The sequence below is a fragment of the Fistularia commersonii genome, chromosome 34 (genome assembly GCF_037954325.1).
Source record: "Fistularia commersonii isolate RoL2024-O1a breed Wild chromosome 34, RoL_Fcom_v1.0, whole genome shotgun sequence".
Taxonomy (NCBI): domain Eukaryota; kingdom Metazoa; phylum Chordata; class Actinopteri; order Syngnathiformes; family Fistulariidae; genus Fistularia; species Fistularia commersonii.
In genome coordinates this window covers 4,271,661-4,286,089 of record NC_141317.1, presented here as the reverse complement: position 1 = coordinate 4,286,089, position 14,429 = coordinate 4,271,661, and the positions used below count along the sequence as shown (strand labels likewise).

The following is a 14,429-nucleotide window of genomic DNA, read 5'->3' as shown; positions in this document are numbered from 1 at the left end:
GCCCGTCATTTATGGTACCGGACATTTAATCATGACAAGAGAGAGCGGCGGTAAGCGCAACAGAGCGGGAGATGAAAATAGGTAATTTTCCGATACCGCTACATGAAATCTGACATTCGCAAACTTAAAGATCAATAGCGATAAGGTCAATTGCTTTTGTAACCGTTCTGAATTGTTTCGTAAAACATTTCATTTTGCCTCAAAAGCCTCCGAGCAAAATCAATGACCAAAGGGCTGAGGGAAGCACAGGTGAGAGTCCTTTACGAAATAAAGTCGAGGTAAACCGTTTCCACGGGGGCGACGGCGTTCGCGTTTTCTCTATTCAGCGGCCCACCATGTGGCAGAGCGGGAGAGGCGACTGACAGGCTGTCAGTCAAAGCAACAGTGTGCCAGTGGGAAGTGAGCGGAACAATGGCCTTGTCTGGTTAATGGGTGAGAGAAATAGCAGACAATCATTCATTTCCATGTCTTACTACCACACTGTCTGTTCTATGTCCTATTCTTCATTTTAGTCTGAGCTGCATTCTGCAGACACACTCACACAAACTCCAATCAGTTACCCAACCCCCGCTAACATGTTAACATTCATTTCAAACACACACACACACACACACACACATTCCAATGCATAAGTATAAGAGACAGAGAGAGAGAGAAAAAGAGGGGGGGGAGAAAGAGATCTAACCAGAGTGGAAAATCTTTTTGAAAGCAATGAATGTTTACCATCCTGATCAATGCCTGGCTGAAATATCATTTGTATCAGCGCTTAAACAAACACTGCTTCAGGACTCAACCATCAGCAATGTTACCCTCCCAGGTCATCATATATTATGGTACAGAATCAAAATGTGAGTTATTCTGCACACTGCGGATTAACAGTGCTTAAAAATTGGCTCATTTGCAAACAGAGTGCGACAATAAAAGTACAAAAAGAGGTTGACTCAAGACAGACTAAACTTTGAAACTAAATAACAGTGACTATAATGAGAAAGAGAAAACCATCATTGATTTTCCTTATCGTTCACTATTATTTCGCCTCATCGGTGTATACTGTATGATTCATTGGTATCGATAATCTACAATAGAAAGATTTGAATGATCTCTTTTATTTCAGAACTCTGAATGTCAACTTCAGAACTGTTGCTTCTTCCAGTTCTATAAGTATCCACAAAGTACACGTACGCCCCCTCAGTACCGTTTATTTATGTAGGAATTACGTAAATGGAAACTTCAATAGTTCATTGAAATATCCATGAAGTTGTAGTGATTTACACACGGTGTGATAGCCTGCTGGCATTCCGCCATTAACACAGAAAATGAATATTTTCCAATTTTGTTGTTCCGCTGTGCCTGAAACATGCGTACCCCATGGGCTCGTCATATGCTTAAGCTCTAATATTTCCAATAAATCAGTTCCTCATCGTCAACAACATTTGCTCCAAACGGGAGCGCGACTCAAACACCCGGAGACACACCGACCTGGGGGCTTTCAGGTAAATGTCAACCAAAAAAAAAAAGACAAATTAGAGTCACACGCTCGTTCCCCAACCCGCTCGTGTTAAGAAGCATGTCGGGTGTCACAGCTGAGAGCTCGGTCATGACAAGAGGAAAGGATCCGCCCACAAAGAGTATTTATTCTTCCTAACTAGCCACCATAACTTGGTGGGTCTGACCTTCAGTCCAACGATGGAGAAAATCATGACATATGGCCGAGTCTCCTCATCCACAGGATGACCCTGGATTGAGCCAGCAGACCCCTGGGTAAAATCAAATGAATGCATGTAAACATTTAGCCCCCTGCGCACTGTGCTGTGATCCCCTAAGCATGAGCTTAGGTGACCCCAGTCAACATCAATCAGACAGAACACAATGGCAAGAGGCGCACAGGGGAAAAGTGTGGTCAACTGCGCTTTTAATAAGCAGACCCGGATGGCTTTGTGGACGGAGATGGGTTCTGTCCTCCCCGAGCGGAGTCAGGCTCGGACAGTCTCGCTCCCTCAACCACGAGCAGCAATCATGAGGAACCCTCAATGCATGAGCTTTAGAGATGAGTAGATAATCTACTTGGGCGGACTTAAGATTAATCTGCCATTTCTGCTCTCCAAATCAAATCACAATGGGATATATATAGGGCTTATACAATGATATAATGATTTCAAAGCATGGACAGAAGGAGGAACCTCATAGGATGACCCGTCGTATATTTTTTACGGATTCGGCGGCAATGTAATACAACAAGTTTGACTAAGTTTAGACGGAGTTTGCATAGCCAGAATGGTCACTGCCTCCTGCAGGAGTCTTGAACAAAACTGTTTTAATCCAAAACATCTTTCGCACGGTTTGCGCTATCTCCTGGCAACATGCGTCAACTTGGACAGAAAATGGCTGTTTTGACAGCTGCGGGGACAGCATTATCCTATTTCTCTGCGTCCCGAGATATGAACTATCAGCAGAAGGGGAAATGCAGGGGATGGCCACGCCTTCCCTGCTGTAACATGCTGCGGTTATGTTGTCATTGTAAGCTTTCACTCTATCTGCTAAGCCACAGACAGTTAGTAAACACTAACTGGTGCGATCCTGTCTTGATGCCTCGCTGTCAGCAGGACCACGGAGTCTGTTAACGCACTCTATCTACATAACGACAAGCACATGTAATCATATGCACGCGCACACACACACACGCACACACACATGCTCTCACACACACACTGGATATTGTTTATCCTCTGATGTGTGTGGCTGTCAGCTCTGACAGCCCTGACCCTTCATTTCATTACCACTTCTCCTCTCTGCCAGACACTTACAATCCCATTACTGTCCACAGATCGGCCCCAACCCGAGTCACAGCTTCACGGCACCGACACAAAACACATCGATCCAGCATCTGAACCGGCGAAAAAGAAAAAAAAAAAAAAAAAAAAAAAGAAACACTGACAGACAGAAAGTGTCCCAAATTTGCAGACTTGGTTAGTAAGGAAGCGCATTCAGTGAACACGCAGATGAGTTAAATGAGACAACACATTATACAAGAGGATTTTACTTTTGAGCGCCTTGAACATGCTAACGTTTATTTTTGAAAGAATGGGTTTCCTTTCAAAATCACTCTTTCAAATTAAATCTCTTTACGATTTGTCATTCCAGATTGTCAATCAAGATATGACTTGCCTTTTAAAAGAAAGGGGGAAAAAAAAAAAGGCACCGTGATCATTTATGGATGCTGAAATTGCTCTCCTGCTCCTTCGGGCCAAAGATACGAGGCTATGAAAAGCTATAAGGCAATAACTTGATGGCCGAGGCTCTGAAACCACAGCGAGTCCTCATGAATCCTCCGAAACCTGCTGAAAACAGACTTCCAAGGCTACTGTGTGATGTTCGCTGCCCACGCGGATCTTCTTCTTGTTTTTTTAACCAAATTGAGTGAAACTACAAGGACCGTACTCTTTTCGATACAAACTGTTCAACCTGAGGCTTATTTGCCAAACCTGTGTTTGCACTCATATCACCCGATATGACAGCTTCGCTTGGAATGAACACACACTGATGTTACTTGAACGACTGCTGAACAAGAGAATTATTCTATGTATTGCGACAACAAAACGTGGAAGCAAATAATGCAATAGGAACACTAATACATGTCTGATATATGTGGAATATAAAGTTAAGAAAATTAGAAAACCTAAAATCTACAAATAATTCTGGCCGGTATTTCGGACTTGAACGCAATGGTTATCGGATGCATGGAGTTCCATCGGTGCCCGACGCGCTGCAGTAAATCACACGCGGGTGATAATAAACAAAGCAACCCGACGAGATGTCCGCCACAAGCTATCTGTACTGCTGTGTGAGAGCTGAAATGAGTAGGGCATGTTTTCCACCCAAAATATGGCATAAAAAAGTGATTGTTTGTTGTATAGCCCCGACTCGTTACCATACTACTTGGATCTGGGGCATTTTCCGTGTTTTTTCAGATTGCTATATTTATACTTGTACAGCGGAATGTCATTATTTCCGTATCACGCTGGGGGTTGTGAGGCGATCTAAGCCGCTGTATTCTCTCAGGCTTCGCTTTGTTTCTTATTTCACATCTCTTCCCCCGACCGCTTCCCTCTGCGATCCGCGGCTGAGCATCCGTGCCCTGAGTGCGCTCGCTGGAGCACAGGGCCCTTCAAGAATGGAGCCCATTCAACAGCCTGCCTCCAGATGCTCGGCAAAACAGTCCTCTAGGCTACGAAGGGGAGCAGGAGAGGGGAGAGAGCAGGAAAGGGAGATAGCAATCTGATAGCCTATCATTAACAGCCAAAATAAATTGAGGAAAAGCTGAACCACTGCCCTCAGCGGTGACATTTAGGGGTGATACCATTATTGTTTTGTCTCCTGTGGCATTCCAAAGAATTGCTATGTTTCACCAAAAGACGGTATTTGTTGTAGCGTGTAAGTTTAGTGGCGGTTGTGAATCAGACATGGACCTCCATCCACATGGGCGTGTGTAAACTACTCTCGATCTTTATCTAACTCCCACCATTTAGAAATGAAAAATAAAAAAGGAAAATTAAATTAGCTGTGTAATTTGCTTCGGTTCCAAATTCAACGGACGTCATTTGCAGTTTTAATAAGAATCATATATACCAAAGCAAGAATGAAGAAAATGAAAACTCAGTTCATGAAAATGTTCTTTTCACTTTGCACTTTGCATTTCACGTGTGCGTGAAAGAAATATTGCATCATTCTTAGACAAGTTGTTGCATCCCAGCCCCTGTAAGCAGACCCTCAGCTATATGATCGCTGCGCTGATCTCCTCTTCAATCTACCAAACCGTCTGCATAGCATCTGATCAACTGATCAAATATTTGGTCCTCCAAGGCCTTTATCTCAGTATATCAGGCAAATGCTAAGGTCGGTTTAATTCTTTGAGTAGGTCTACAGATAAACCTCAAGCAGCAGATGAATGCTGATTTTTTCCGTTACTGAGAGATGATACAGATTTTGTTGAGCAATTTCAGCAATTCAAAATATTCTTTTGGAAAAAAAAAAAAAAAAAAAATCATGGCATGGTTTTCTCCAAATAAAACTTTTGTCAGTGACAGTTGAAAAATGTGAGACATACCGTGAAAATAAGGTGATGAGACCAAAAAACTTTTACTGAGATAGTTTGGGTCTTTGAGGTTTGCTGGCTGGAAGCAGTCGGTGTGGAGGCCGAGACTGACACCGAGGGGCCGCAGCGGGGAAGTACAGCAAGAAGCCTTGCACCTGAGCTGGAGTTGCCTGGAAGAGGACAAAAAATACATAAAAATGTCAAAAACAAAATGTTAGTATAAACACAATGTTATGTGACAGTAGATTAAGCCACTAATCTACTAAACTACTGATTACGGAGTGTGACCTCCGCAATCAGATGCCAAATAGTTTAAATATAAAGACACCCAACATAGAATTTCTGACTTGACCATCTATGATGGTTGAAGGTTTGAGTCAATCTGTGTGTTTCCCCAAAGCAAACAACAAAAAATTGTATTGAAACTTTTAATTGTACCCATGGCACCCATTTATATATATCTTGAAGTCATCTTATTCATAACGATCAACTGTAATTCTTAAATTCCGTTTGTTGTAAGTAGATTTTTGTGCATTTATTTGGCACAATGACCATTTAGGTTCTGGTAAAGAATTAGGAGACACAACAGAAAGTATTTCCGAGCACACAGCTCCTTCCTGGCGAAACTGAGTGTTATTTGTTGATGTTCCAGTTGAACGTGAGGTGACACGGGCGAAACTTTAAAAGGTGATGAGGGAAGGAAAAGCAGTACCTTGGAAAATCAGAGCTGCACATGCAACCCCCATCCACACACACACAAAGGTGTTCACCCTGAACAATTGACCTGAAGTTTGATGTCATATCCATTCATACATGACAACAATAATAACTGGGATTCAGCAATATAATTCCCTTCTAACAGGTTATTATCAAACTCATCAGTGCTGTCTGTTAATTCATAGTCCTACAACATCTCTCGACGACAAACCTGTAAAAACATTGATCAAAAACCTACCAGGGGTTGGATTTGAGCAGACATCAAAATACCAGAAAATGTACTTGACAATATCCAAATAGGTAAGTAAAAACAAATCAACCAAATTTAGATCATGTTTGGTAAAAGTTGAGGAAAGGAACACGACAAAAAACAAATAGCTCGTGTTTGTCAATCGTGTCTTACATGGTTGGACTCGTCTTGGCTCCTGGAGGGTTGAGATCAGATTATGTCCACAAAAACTGCATCCTCGTTCACCCTTGCAAAACATCAAACATATGGTTGGAATTGCTGGTTAATTTCTGTCAGGGGGGAAAAAAATCAGATTACCATAATTTGAGTTCTTGGATTTTTAAACCATGATCAGGGAGTTTAAAAAATATTTTTTTGAGAGTTCTTGGATATTTAAACTATGATCATAGAGTGTAAAAAAATTATCAATTTTTTGAGGGTTCTAGGATATTTGAACTATGATCATGGGGTGTAAAAAAAGAATAAAATACATTTTTTGAGAGTTCTTAGAGTTTTAAAGCATCATCATGGAGTGTAAAAAAAATCAACTAAATTCATTCTTTTGACTGCATTGTTAATCACATTTACAATTTTTATTCAAATGTAGTAGCTATTCATTTTGTAACAAAGGCAGTGTTTTTCTAAAACACAATAGCATTTGGTGGAGATAAGTCACCAATCAAACCAAATAAATTTCCTCACAGCAAAGATGCCTAAACTAGATGAGCAATTAAAAAAAAAAAAAGAAGATAAATTATAAGCGGATACTGATAAAAGAACGGCATGCGAGGCTATAATGTGATAGTCTTGCAGAAATAGTGTTTACAGGAAGCAAATTCACACGTCAAGCTGGGGTGTAAAGTATCAAGGGGAAAGCATTCGGAAAAGCATTTTTGTTGAAATCTTCTTGTCGTGGCAACCGAACTTAATTTTTTCTTCACTTGACGAATACTTATACTTCAAGCGAAGAAATCCAAAATGGAAATTTCACATTTCAAGTGAAGGAATTAAAGTCCAGTTGCCACAACAGGAAGATTTCAGCAAGAATTCTCCATGACCTGGATGACTGAGAACCTCCACAGACATTAGGAAAGAAAGAGGGATTCAAAATGAAGAAGCACTCATGAAAACATACAATGACAAGCAGCACCGCATACATTAGGTTATACTCTTCTTCTTTTCTCTTCAGGGAAATCAACCTTCTCCATCCAACCCTATTCTCTGTATCCTCCCCTCTCACTACGTCCGTAAATCTTCTCTTTGGTCTTCCTCTTGACCAGGGGTCAGCAACCTTTAACACCCAAAGAGCCACGAGGACCCGGTTTCCACGGAAAAGAAAACACTGGGAGCCGCAATTACTTTTTGACGTCTAAAATAAAGGTACCACTGTATATATTGCTTTTTCTTACCTTTACTCGTCATATAAACAACTATAGTGTGTTGCTTATGAAATCCACAAAGTGCTGCAGAGAAAATTAAATTTTATTTATGTGATGAACACATTTTGAAAATTTTGAATTGTTGAAAGTATAATAACGGGTAGCCCATCCTTAAGGGTAGTCAAAGCACCAAGGTGTATGATTTTTTTATTTTTTTTGTAATGTCTTTCTTTTTAATAATTGCATTTTAATAACTTCTTGAATTTATTTTTACTCAGATCAGCCTTCCACACCAGTTCCGAAACAGCTTTATTTATCTCTTCTCTCTTTGGATATTTTTCAGCAAAGGCTCTGTGTGTATTTTTGAAATGTCGTGCGACGTGTGACTTTTAATTGTTAGACAGTTTTTCTCCACAAATTAGGCATACTGGTCGGCCACTCTCGTCAGACGTAAATGCAAATGAATCTGCCCAGGCATCATTAAATATTCTATTTTCTTCAAATATTTTTCTTTTCTTACATTTCTCCATGTTTTGCTTACCTAGGTCTGAAAGTTTCGACAACTTGACAGCGTTTTGGCGGGTATGCCGGCTTCCGCGAGTGTGACGTTTATTTTGAGCGTCGAAAAAAATAATAAATATAATTTTATTTTAATATTTCAAGATCACAATGATTTTCCAATTTAGAACTCAAATTAAAAAAGGAACTAAAACAAATAAAATACACTTCGATTAAATACTTACTATTTATTTTCCCGAGCCGCTCGGAGCCGCAGTGTAAGGATGAAAGAGCTGCTTGGGAGCTCCGGAGCTGCGGGTTGCGCGACCCCTGTTCTAGTCCATACAGCATCGCTGGTCTCACCACTGTCTTGTACACCTTTCCTCTCATTCTGGCTGATAGTCTTCTATCACATAGTACCCCTGACACTTTTCTCTACCCATTCCAACCTTCTTGAACCCGTCTCTTCACCTCTTTTCCAAACTCTCCGTTGCTCTGGACTGTTGACCCCAAGTACTTGAAATCCTCCAACTTCTTGATCTCCACTCCCTGTAGCCTCACCTTTCCACCCGAGTTCCCCTCATTCACAAACATAGACTCTGCCTTGCTGCGACTAACCTTCATCCCTCTCTTTTCCAAAGCATACCTCCACCTCTCTAGATTTTCCTCTACCTGTTTTCTGCTCTCACTACAGACCTACAGCGATTCCTGTCTAACCTCATTTGTCAGCCTGTTCATCACCATTTCGAACAAGGAGGGGCTCAGAGCTGATCCCTCATGGAGTCCCACATCCCCCTTGAACTTCTCTGTTACCCTTACAGTACACCACACCACTATCTCACAGCAAGCATACATGTCCTGCAACAGTCTTAACATCTAACCTCTCTATTAGCATTCTCAAAGGAAATACTGCATCTGTAGTACTCTTTCTAGGCATGAAGCCACACTGCTGTTTACAAATGCTGACTTCTGCTCTCAGTCTAGTTTCCACTACTCTTTCCCATAACTTCATTGTATTGCTCATCAATTTTATCCCTCTATAGTTGCCGCAATTCTGCACATCACCCCTTATTCTTAAAAATGGGGCACCATCACATTTTGTCTCCATTCCTCAGGACTCTTCACACTCTTGAAGATTCTGTTGAATAATCGAGTCAGAAAATCTACCACTGCCTCTCCTAGACACTTCCACATCTCCACAGGTGTTTCATCATGTCCAACTGCCTTTCCACTCTTCATCCTCTTCAATGCCTTCCACACTTCACTTTTACTAATCTCTGCTACTTTGTGGTCTAGATAGTCACCTCTTCTACCCTTGCCTCTCTTTCATTTTCCACATTCATCAGCTCTTCAAAGAACTCTTTTCATCTTCCAGTCACTCTTCTAGCATCTGTCAATACATTTCCCTCGCCATTCTTAATCACTCGGACCTGCTGTACATCCTTCCCTCTCTATCTGTCTGTTTCGCCAACCTGTATAGATCATTCTCTCCCTCCTTACTGTCCGACCGAGCATACAAGTCATCGCATGGCCTTTGTTTTGCCTTTGCTACCTCTATCTTTACCTTACGCTGTATCTCCCTGTACTCCTGTCCATCTCTTCAGTCCCCTCAGTGTCCCACTTCTTTTTTGCTAACCGCTTTCTCTGTATATACTCCTGCACTTCCTAATTCCACCACCAAGTCTCCTTATCTACTTTCCTTCTAGATGATACACCAAGTACTCTCCTACCTGTCTCCCTGACAACATTAGCTGTTGTTTGCCAATCATCTGGAAGCTCTACCTCATTACCCAGAGCCTTTCTCACTCCTCCCATACAACACTCCTCCCTTTTCAGCTTCCACTACTTTGTCATCTGCTCTGCCTTTTTCCTCTTGATCTTCCTTGTCACCAGTCATCCTACAAACCACCATCCTATGCTGTCTGGCTACACTCTCACCTACCACTACTTTGCAGTCACTGATCTCTTTCAGGTTACCCCGTCTATACAAGATGTAGTCTACCTGCGTGCTCCTACCTCTGCTCTTACCCTATGTTCCTGTCTTTTCTGGAAAAAAGTATTAACTAAAGCCATTTCCATCCTTTTTGCAAAATCTACCACCATTTGTCCCACTGCATTCCTATCCTGTATGCCGAATCTCCCGATCACTTCCTCATCCCCTCTATTGCCTGCACCAACATGCCCATTGAAGTCTGCACCAAATACTACTCTCCCATCAATGGGGATATTCTGCATCACTTCATCTGGCTCATTCCAGAACATCTCCTTCTCTTCAAATTCACATCCACCTATATCCACCTTCCTTCTCTGCATTATGTCGTCCAACTCGCCACCTTTTCTCGTCACAGTCCAGATATTCAAAGTCCCTGCTCTCAGTACCAGACTCTTGCCTTTCCTCTTCTCTCTCTGCTTCCAAACACGACTTCCTCCTTTCCTTCTTTGACCAACAGTAGCCCAGTTTCCATTGGTACCCTGTGGGTCATTGGTACCAATGCTGGTTGTTGTTAACCCGGGGCTAAACTGGGCTGGTATGAGATTATTAGGTTTTATTGGCATGCTTTGGTTTTAGCAAAGTTTTACGCCAGAAGCCCTTCCTGACACAAACCTCTGCATTTACCTAGGCTTGGGACGGACTCAGGGAGACACAGTGGGCTGCATTATACATTAGGTTATACTTCTTCTCCTTTCGGATTTTCCCTTCAGGAGTCGTCTCAGCGAATCAACCTTCTCCATTTAACCCTATTAGATTATACTAGATTATACTAACATATAAAAATGTCTGCGATAGGCTTCTTCTTCTTTTCCTTTCGGCTACTTCCATCGGGGGAAGCCACAGCCAATCAGCCTCCTCCATCCAACCCTATTCTTTATGTCCTCCTTTCTCACACCAACAACCTTCAACTACTGTTATATACCATCAAGGTCTTGGTATTTGTGTCAGACACCACGATTACTTCACACCTGCTACTGAGCAAAATCCAACACTGGGTTCTGACCATTGACTTGCGCAGACGACAAAGGGATCAACTTTGATCCAAGCTGCCATAATGAGGAAGAGGGCCGTCAGCTGTGGGAGGCGACCCGGATGACACTCTGGGACACTTGCTGTCATTATAATCTAACAATATCATCATCCACCTGAGCACAGTCCTTGTGGATTGTCCTGGTACGGACAGTCTTCTGTGGCTTCAACAGTATCACCCTTGCATCTCCTCCAGAGAAGCAATACAGCAGATAACTGCACACGAACTAAAGTTCTCCACGGTGAGTTTGCACATCTGGACCTAAGAGTAGCGGTTGTTATCTAAAAAAACGTGCGTGTCTAAAGCGTTTGTTTGCGATGGCGGTCTTGTGCGGTGCCGATTAGGTGATCTTCGGATGAGCCTCATCATGTGGTGGATGATCATTCTGATTCTCTGTGAGAGCAGCAAAGAGATGGTGCTGGATAAAACTGGAACCACTGGAAGGTGAGTTGAATGCACACTTGAAAATCTAGAAACGAAGCGTCAAATCGGGACTTAACTTATTAAATTGTTGTTCAATTGTCCAACGTTTCCGTCAGATGGCACTCACATCAGACGGTAAAGGGACAGAGCAACATTCGAAACTTCAAAAGGCACTCGGAGGGGACGTTCACCAGTGATTTCACCCGTTACCTGGACAAATTTAAGGCTAAAGACTTTGTGGAATGGCTGGCCAGCACCAAACCACACGGGTGAGCAGAAAGGCATCATTCACAGCAAAACAACAATTTTAGCAGATCCGCCGTAGGACCTGCGCTCAAGCAAAGACACTGAAGTAGCATGTCATGTCAAGACAAACAAGCTGAAGTTGAATGAATCCTGCGCCGCTCTACATTAAACTCATGTATATTTATTGCAGGTGTCACGAAGGCCTGTTCCAAATTGCAGCAGATGTTTGAGCCGGCGTGGACAATATGTGTGCTTTCTACTGTCAAAAAATAAATAGATAAAAATCAACCCTCGGCTACTGAAAAGTTTATTCAACACATATTTTTTTGGGGAGGTAATTACCATTTGAAGTTTCAGAGGAATTTCTCACCCAAATATAATATTTCAAATAATGTGATGTCATCCTCGCACATTCTCGCCTTACAGGTAAAGTGGTTTGTGTTTTTTTTTGTTTATTTTGTTTATATTTATATCTGCTGTGAATTAAGTGAAATGCAACTTGATATAAATATTTGAAACAATTCATTATTCGTCTTTGAATACGGAAACGCTTTTTTTTTTCCAGCGTGGAATTAGATGGTTTCTGAATGAAAGTCTTCTCAAATTGCAGTTGTGATATCCGTACACATCAGTGACCACACGGGGGCGCTGTCGCCCATCAAATCAGCCGAGGCTGATTTTGTATCCTCCCCTCCTGTATCTGTGAATGAATGTGTTTTGTTTCTCCTTTCTTTGTCGAGATTACATATAACTTGCATAACGTCAACACACATTGACATAATCGCACAGTGAGAAATAAAATACACATGTGAGGTGGTGTTCGGTGCAGGTTGTTTTTTGGCAAAGCGGATGCAGAAGAGCGGCTGTAAATTGATGATGCTACTGATGATGATGTGTGTTCTAAGCATATGTGTGTGTGTTAGTTACAGTCAGATGGCTGAGGGGAAAGGGAGGGGGCGATGTGGCTTGCATGAAGGTGATCCTGGCTCCTGGCCATGCGTGCGATGGAGGGCTCCCTCTTTGGCTCCTTCCTTCCTCCTGTCTGACTCTCAGAGGTAAGACAGCATGAGGGAGGGATCAGAGATGATGGGAAAGGGGAACACCAGCTGAGCACACACACACACACACACACACACACACACACACGCACACACACGCACACTATGATTTCAGTGTAAGGTTGAAAGGGGATCAGATACTAGGAACCCCCCTGCTCATGCAGCTGGGCACTTTCCCTTACTGCCTGCAAGCAGCAGAAGAGTGGGAGTGGGTGGGGGTGTCATGAGTGGGGCACTCCTGAGCAGTGCATTGTGGAAAAACATCCCCTGTAAATGATCTAGTGATGTTTTTTTTCAGCGTCTGCATTCATTCCGGGGAGAGGAAACCAAAATAAATAAATAAGATAAATCCACGACACATGGCAAACAGCGTGCCGTTGCACGGAGGCCCTTTTGGTCCCCGCGGCCCCGCAGAGAGTCACATGCTCCGTGGCAGCAGACCTCGGGAGGAGGCGCTGGGATGGGAGGATGGAGAGTGTGTGTGGGGGGGGGAGGGGGTAGGTGTGGCCGCTGTGAATTAGGTCGACCCCCCCCCCCCACACACACACACACACACCTCCACCCCACCCCATCCAGAACCCAACACCCACCCACGCTGCTGTGTGACCGCCTCAAGCTCCAGGCGGCCGGCGAGATGCCGGTACTGAGCCGGTTCGGCCGCCGCGGAGGATGATCCGATCCCCGGGTGTCGCTGGCTCCGCCGCCATCCCATCCGCATCCGCCCTCCGCCTTCCCAGGACGGCGTCCCTCCCTTTTCCCTCCCTGTCCGCCCCACCGGCGGAGGTGTCGGTCTCCACGACGGGTTTTGCCACTAAACTGATGGAGTCAGCGGGCCAAACTGGGAGTGTGCTGCTGAGTCAGCCTCCACTGCTGCATTCATTTATCTGCACTGCAGTGCTCCACCACCACCACCTCCCTTTTCCCAACACACACACACACACACACACACACACACACACACACACACACACACACACACATACACACATCTTGCTGCACTCTCACACAACCATGAACCAACAGGGTCGATGGTCAGTAATGAGTAAATTCAGATTCTCCAAATGTGCAGATTATCCTTGACAGAGAATGACAGATGGATTTGTGTCACAGTCTCAGGAGACGGCGTGGAAACGGGTGGTTGGGTACCAGAGACTGTGAGACTTGGAGGAGGGGGAGGGTTGTGATGTGACAATTTAGGGAAACGGAGACTTCTGCCATCTATTCGTTGTTAACACTCCACTTCGGGGGCATCATCTGCATACCGTAGCACCTTCCCTGCAGTCCCTGTGTGAGGAGTACAAACACACAAGATGTGCCAACATGGCCATTCACAGTGCTGCTCGCATGAGGATGCACAGTCGCTGAGGCTGACCGTAATCTCATACCTCTGAGCTATTTACTTTATGACGGACCACAAACAAGAGCGCGCAGTGCAGATGGACTGCATAGTAATGGGCCATAGTACATCTTCTGCCTGTGAGGGGGATGTTAACATAGGACTCTTAACAAATTCAATAAAGCCATTAGGTCTGAAAGGCGGCCTCTTACCGCACCGCCACTCGGCTCCATTTCACAAGATGCTGTGTACTCTGCCTGTGTCCGCGAGCGGCGCCGCAAACGAAAAAAACAAGTTGGTAAACACTACTCAAAGTGGACGCCTTCAATCTCCCGGATTACGAGAGGAAACCGCGATACCTTTTTTTAAGCCGTGTCGTCGAGTATCGCCGTCGTTCTACAGTTCATAAAGAAATAAACACACGCTTG

The 14,429-nt window shown here is 43.6% G+C and overlaps 1 protein-coding gene across 1 annotated transcript; it reads left to right on the top strand.

Moving 5' to 3' along the window:
- Positions 1–10,962: 10,962 nt before the first annotated feature.
- Positions 10,963–11,634, top strand: LOC147214289 (glucagon-1-like). The gene is made up of 4 exons (XM_086141119.1): positions 10,963–10,984; positions 11,111–11,179; positions 11,283–11,382; positions 11,478–11,634. Exons 1-4 carry the CDS (start codon positions 10,963–10,965, stop codon positions 11,632–11,634), a joined length of 348 nt encoding a protein of 115 aa, XP_085997245.1.
- Positions 11,635–14,429: the final 2,795 nt, after the last annotated feature.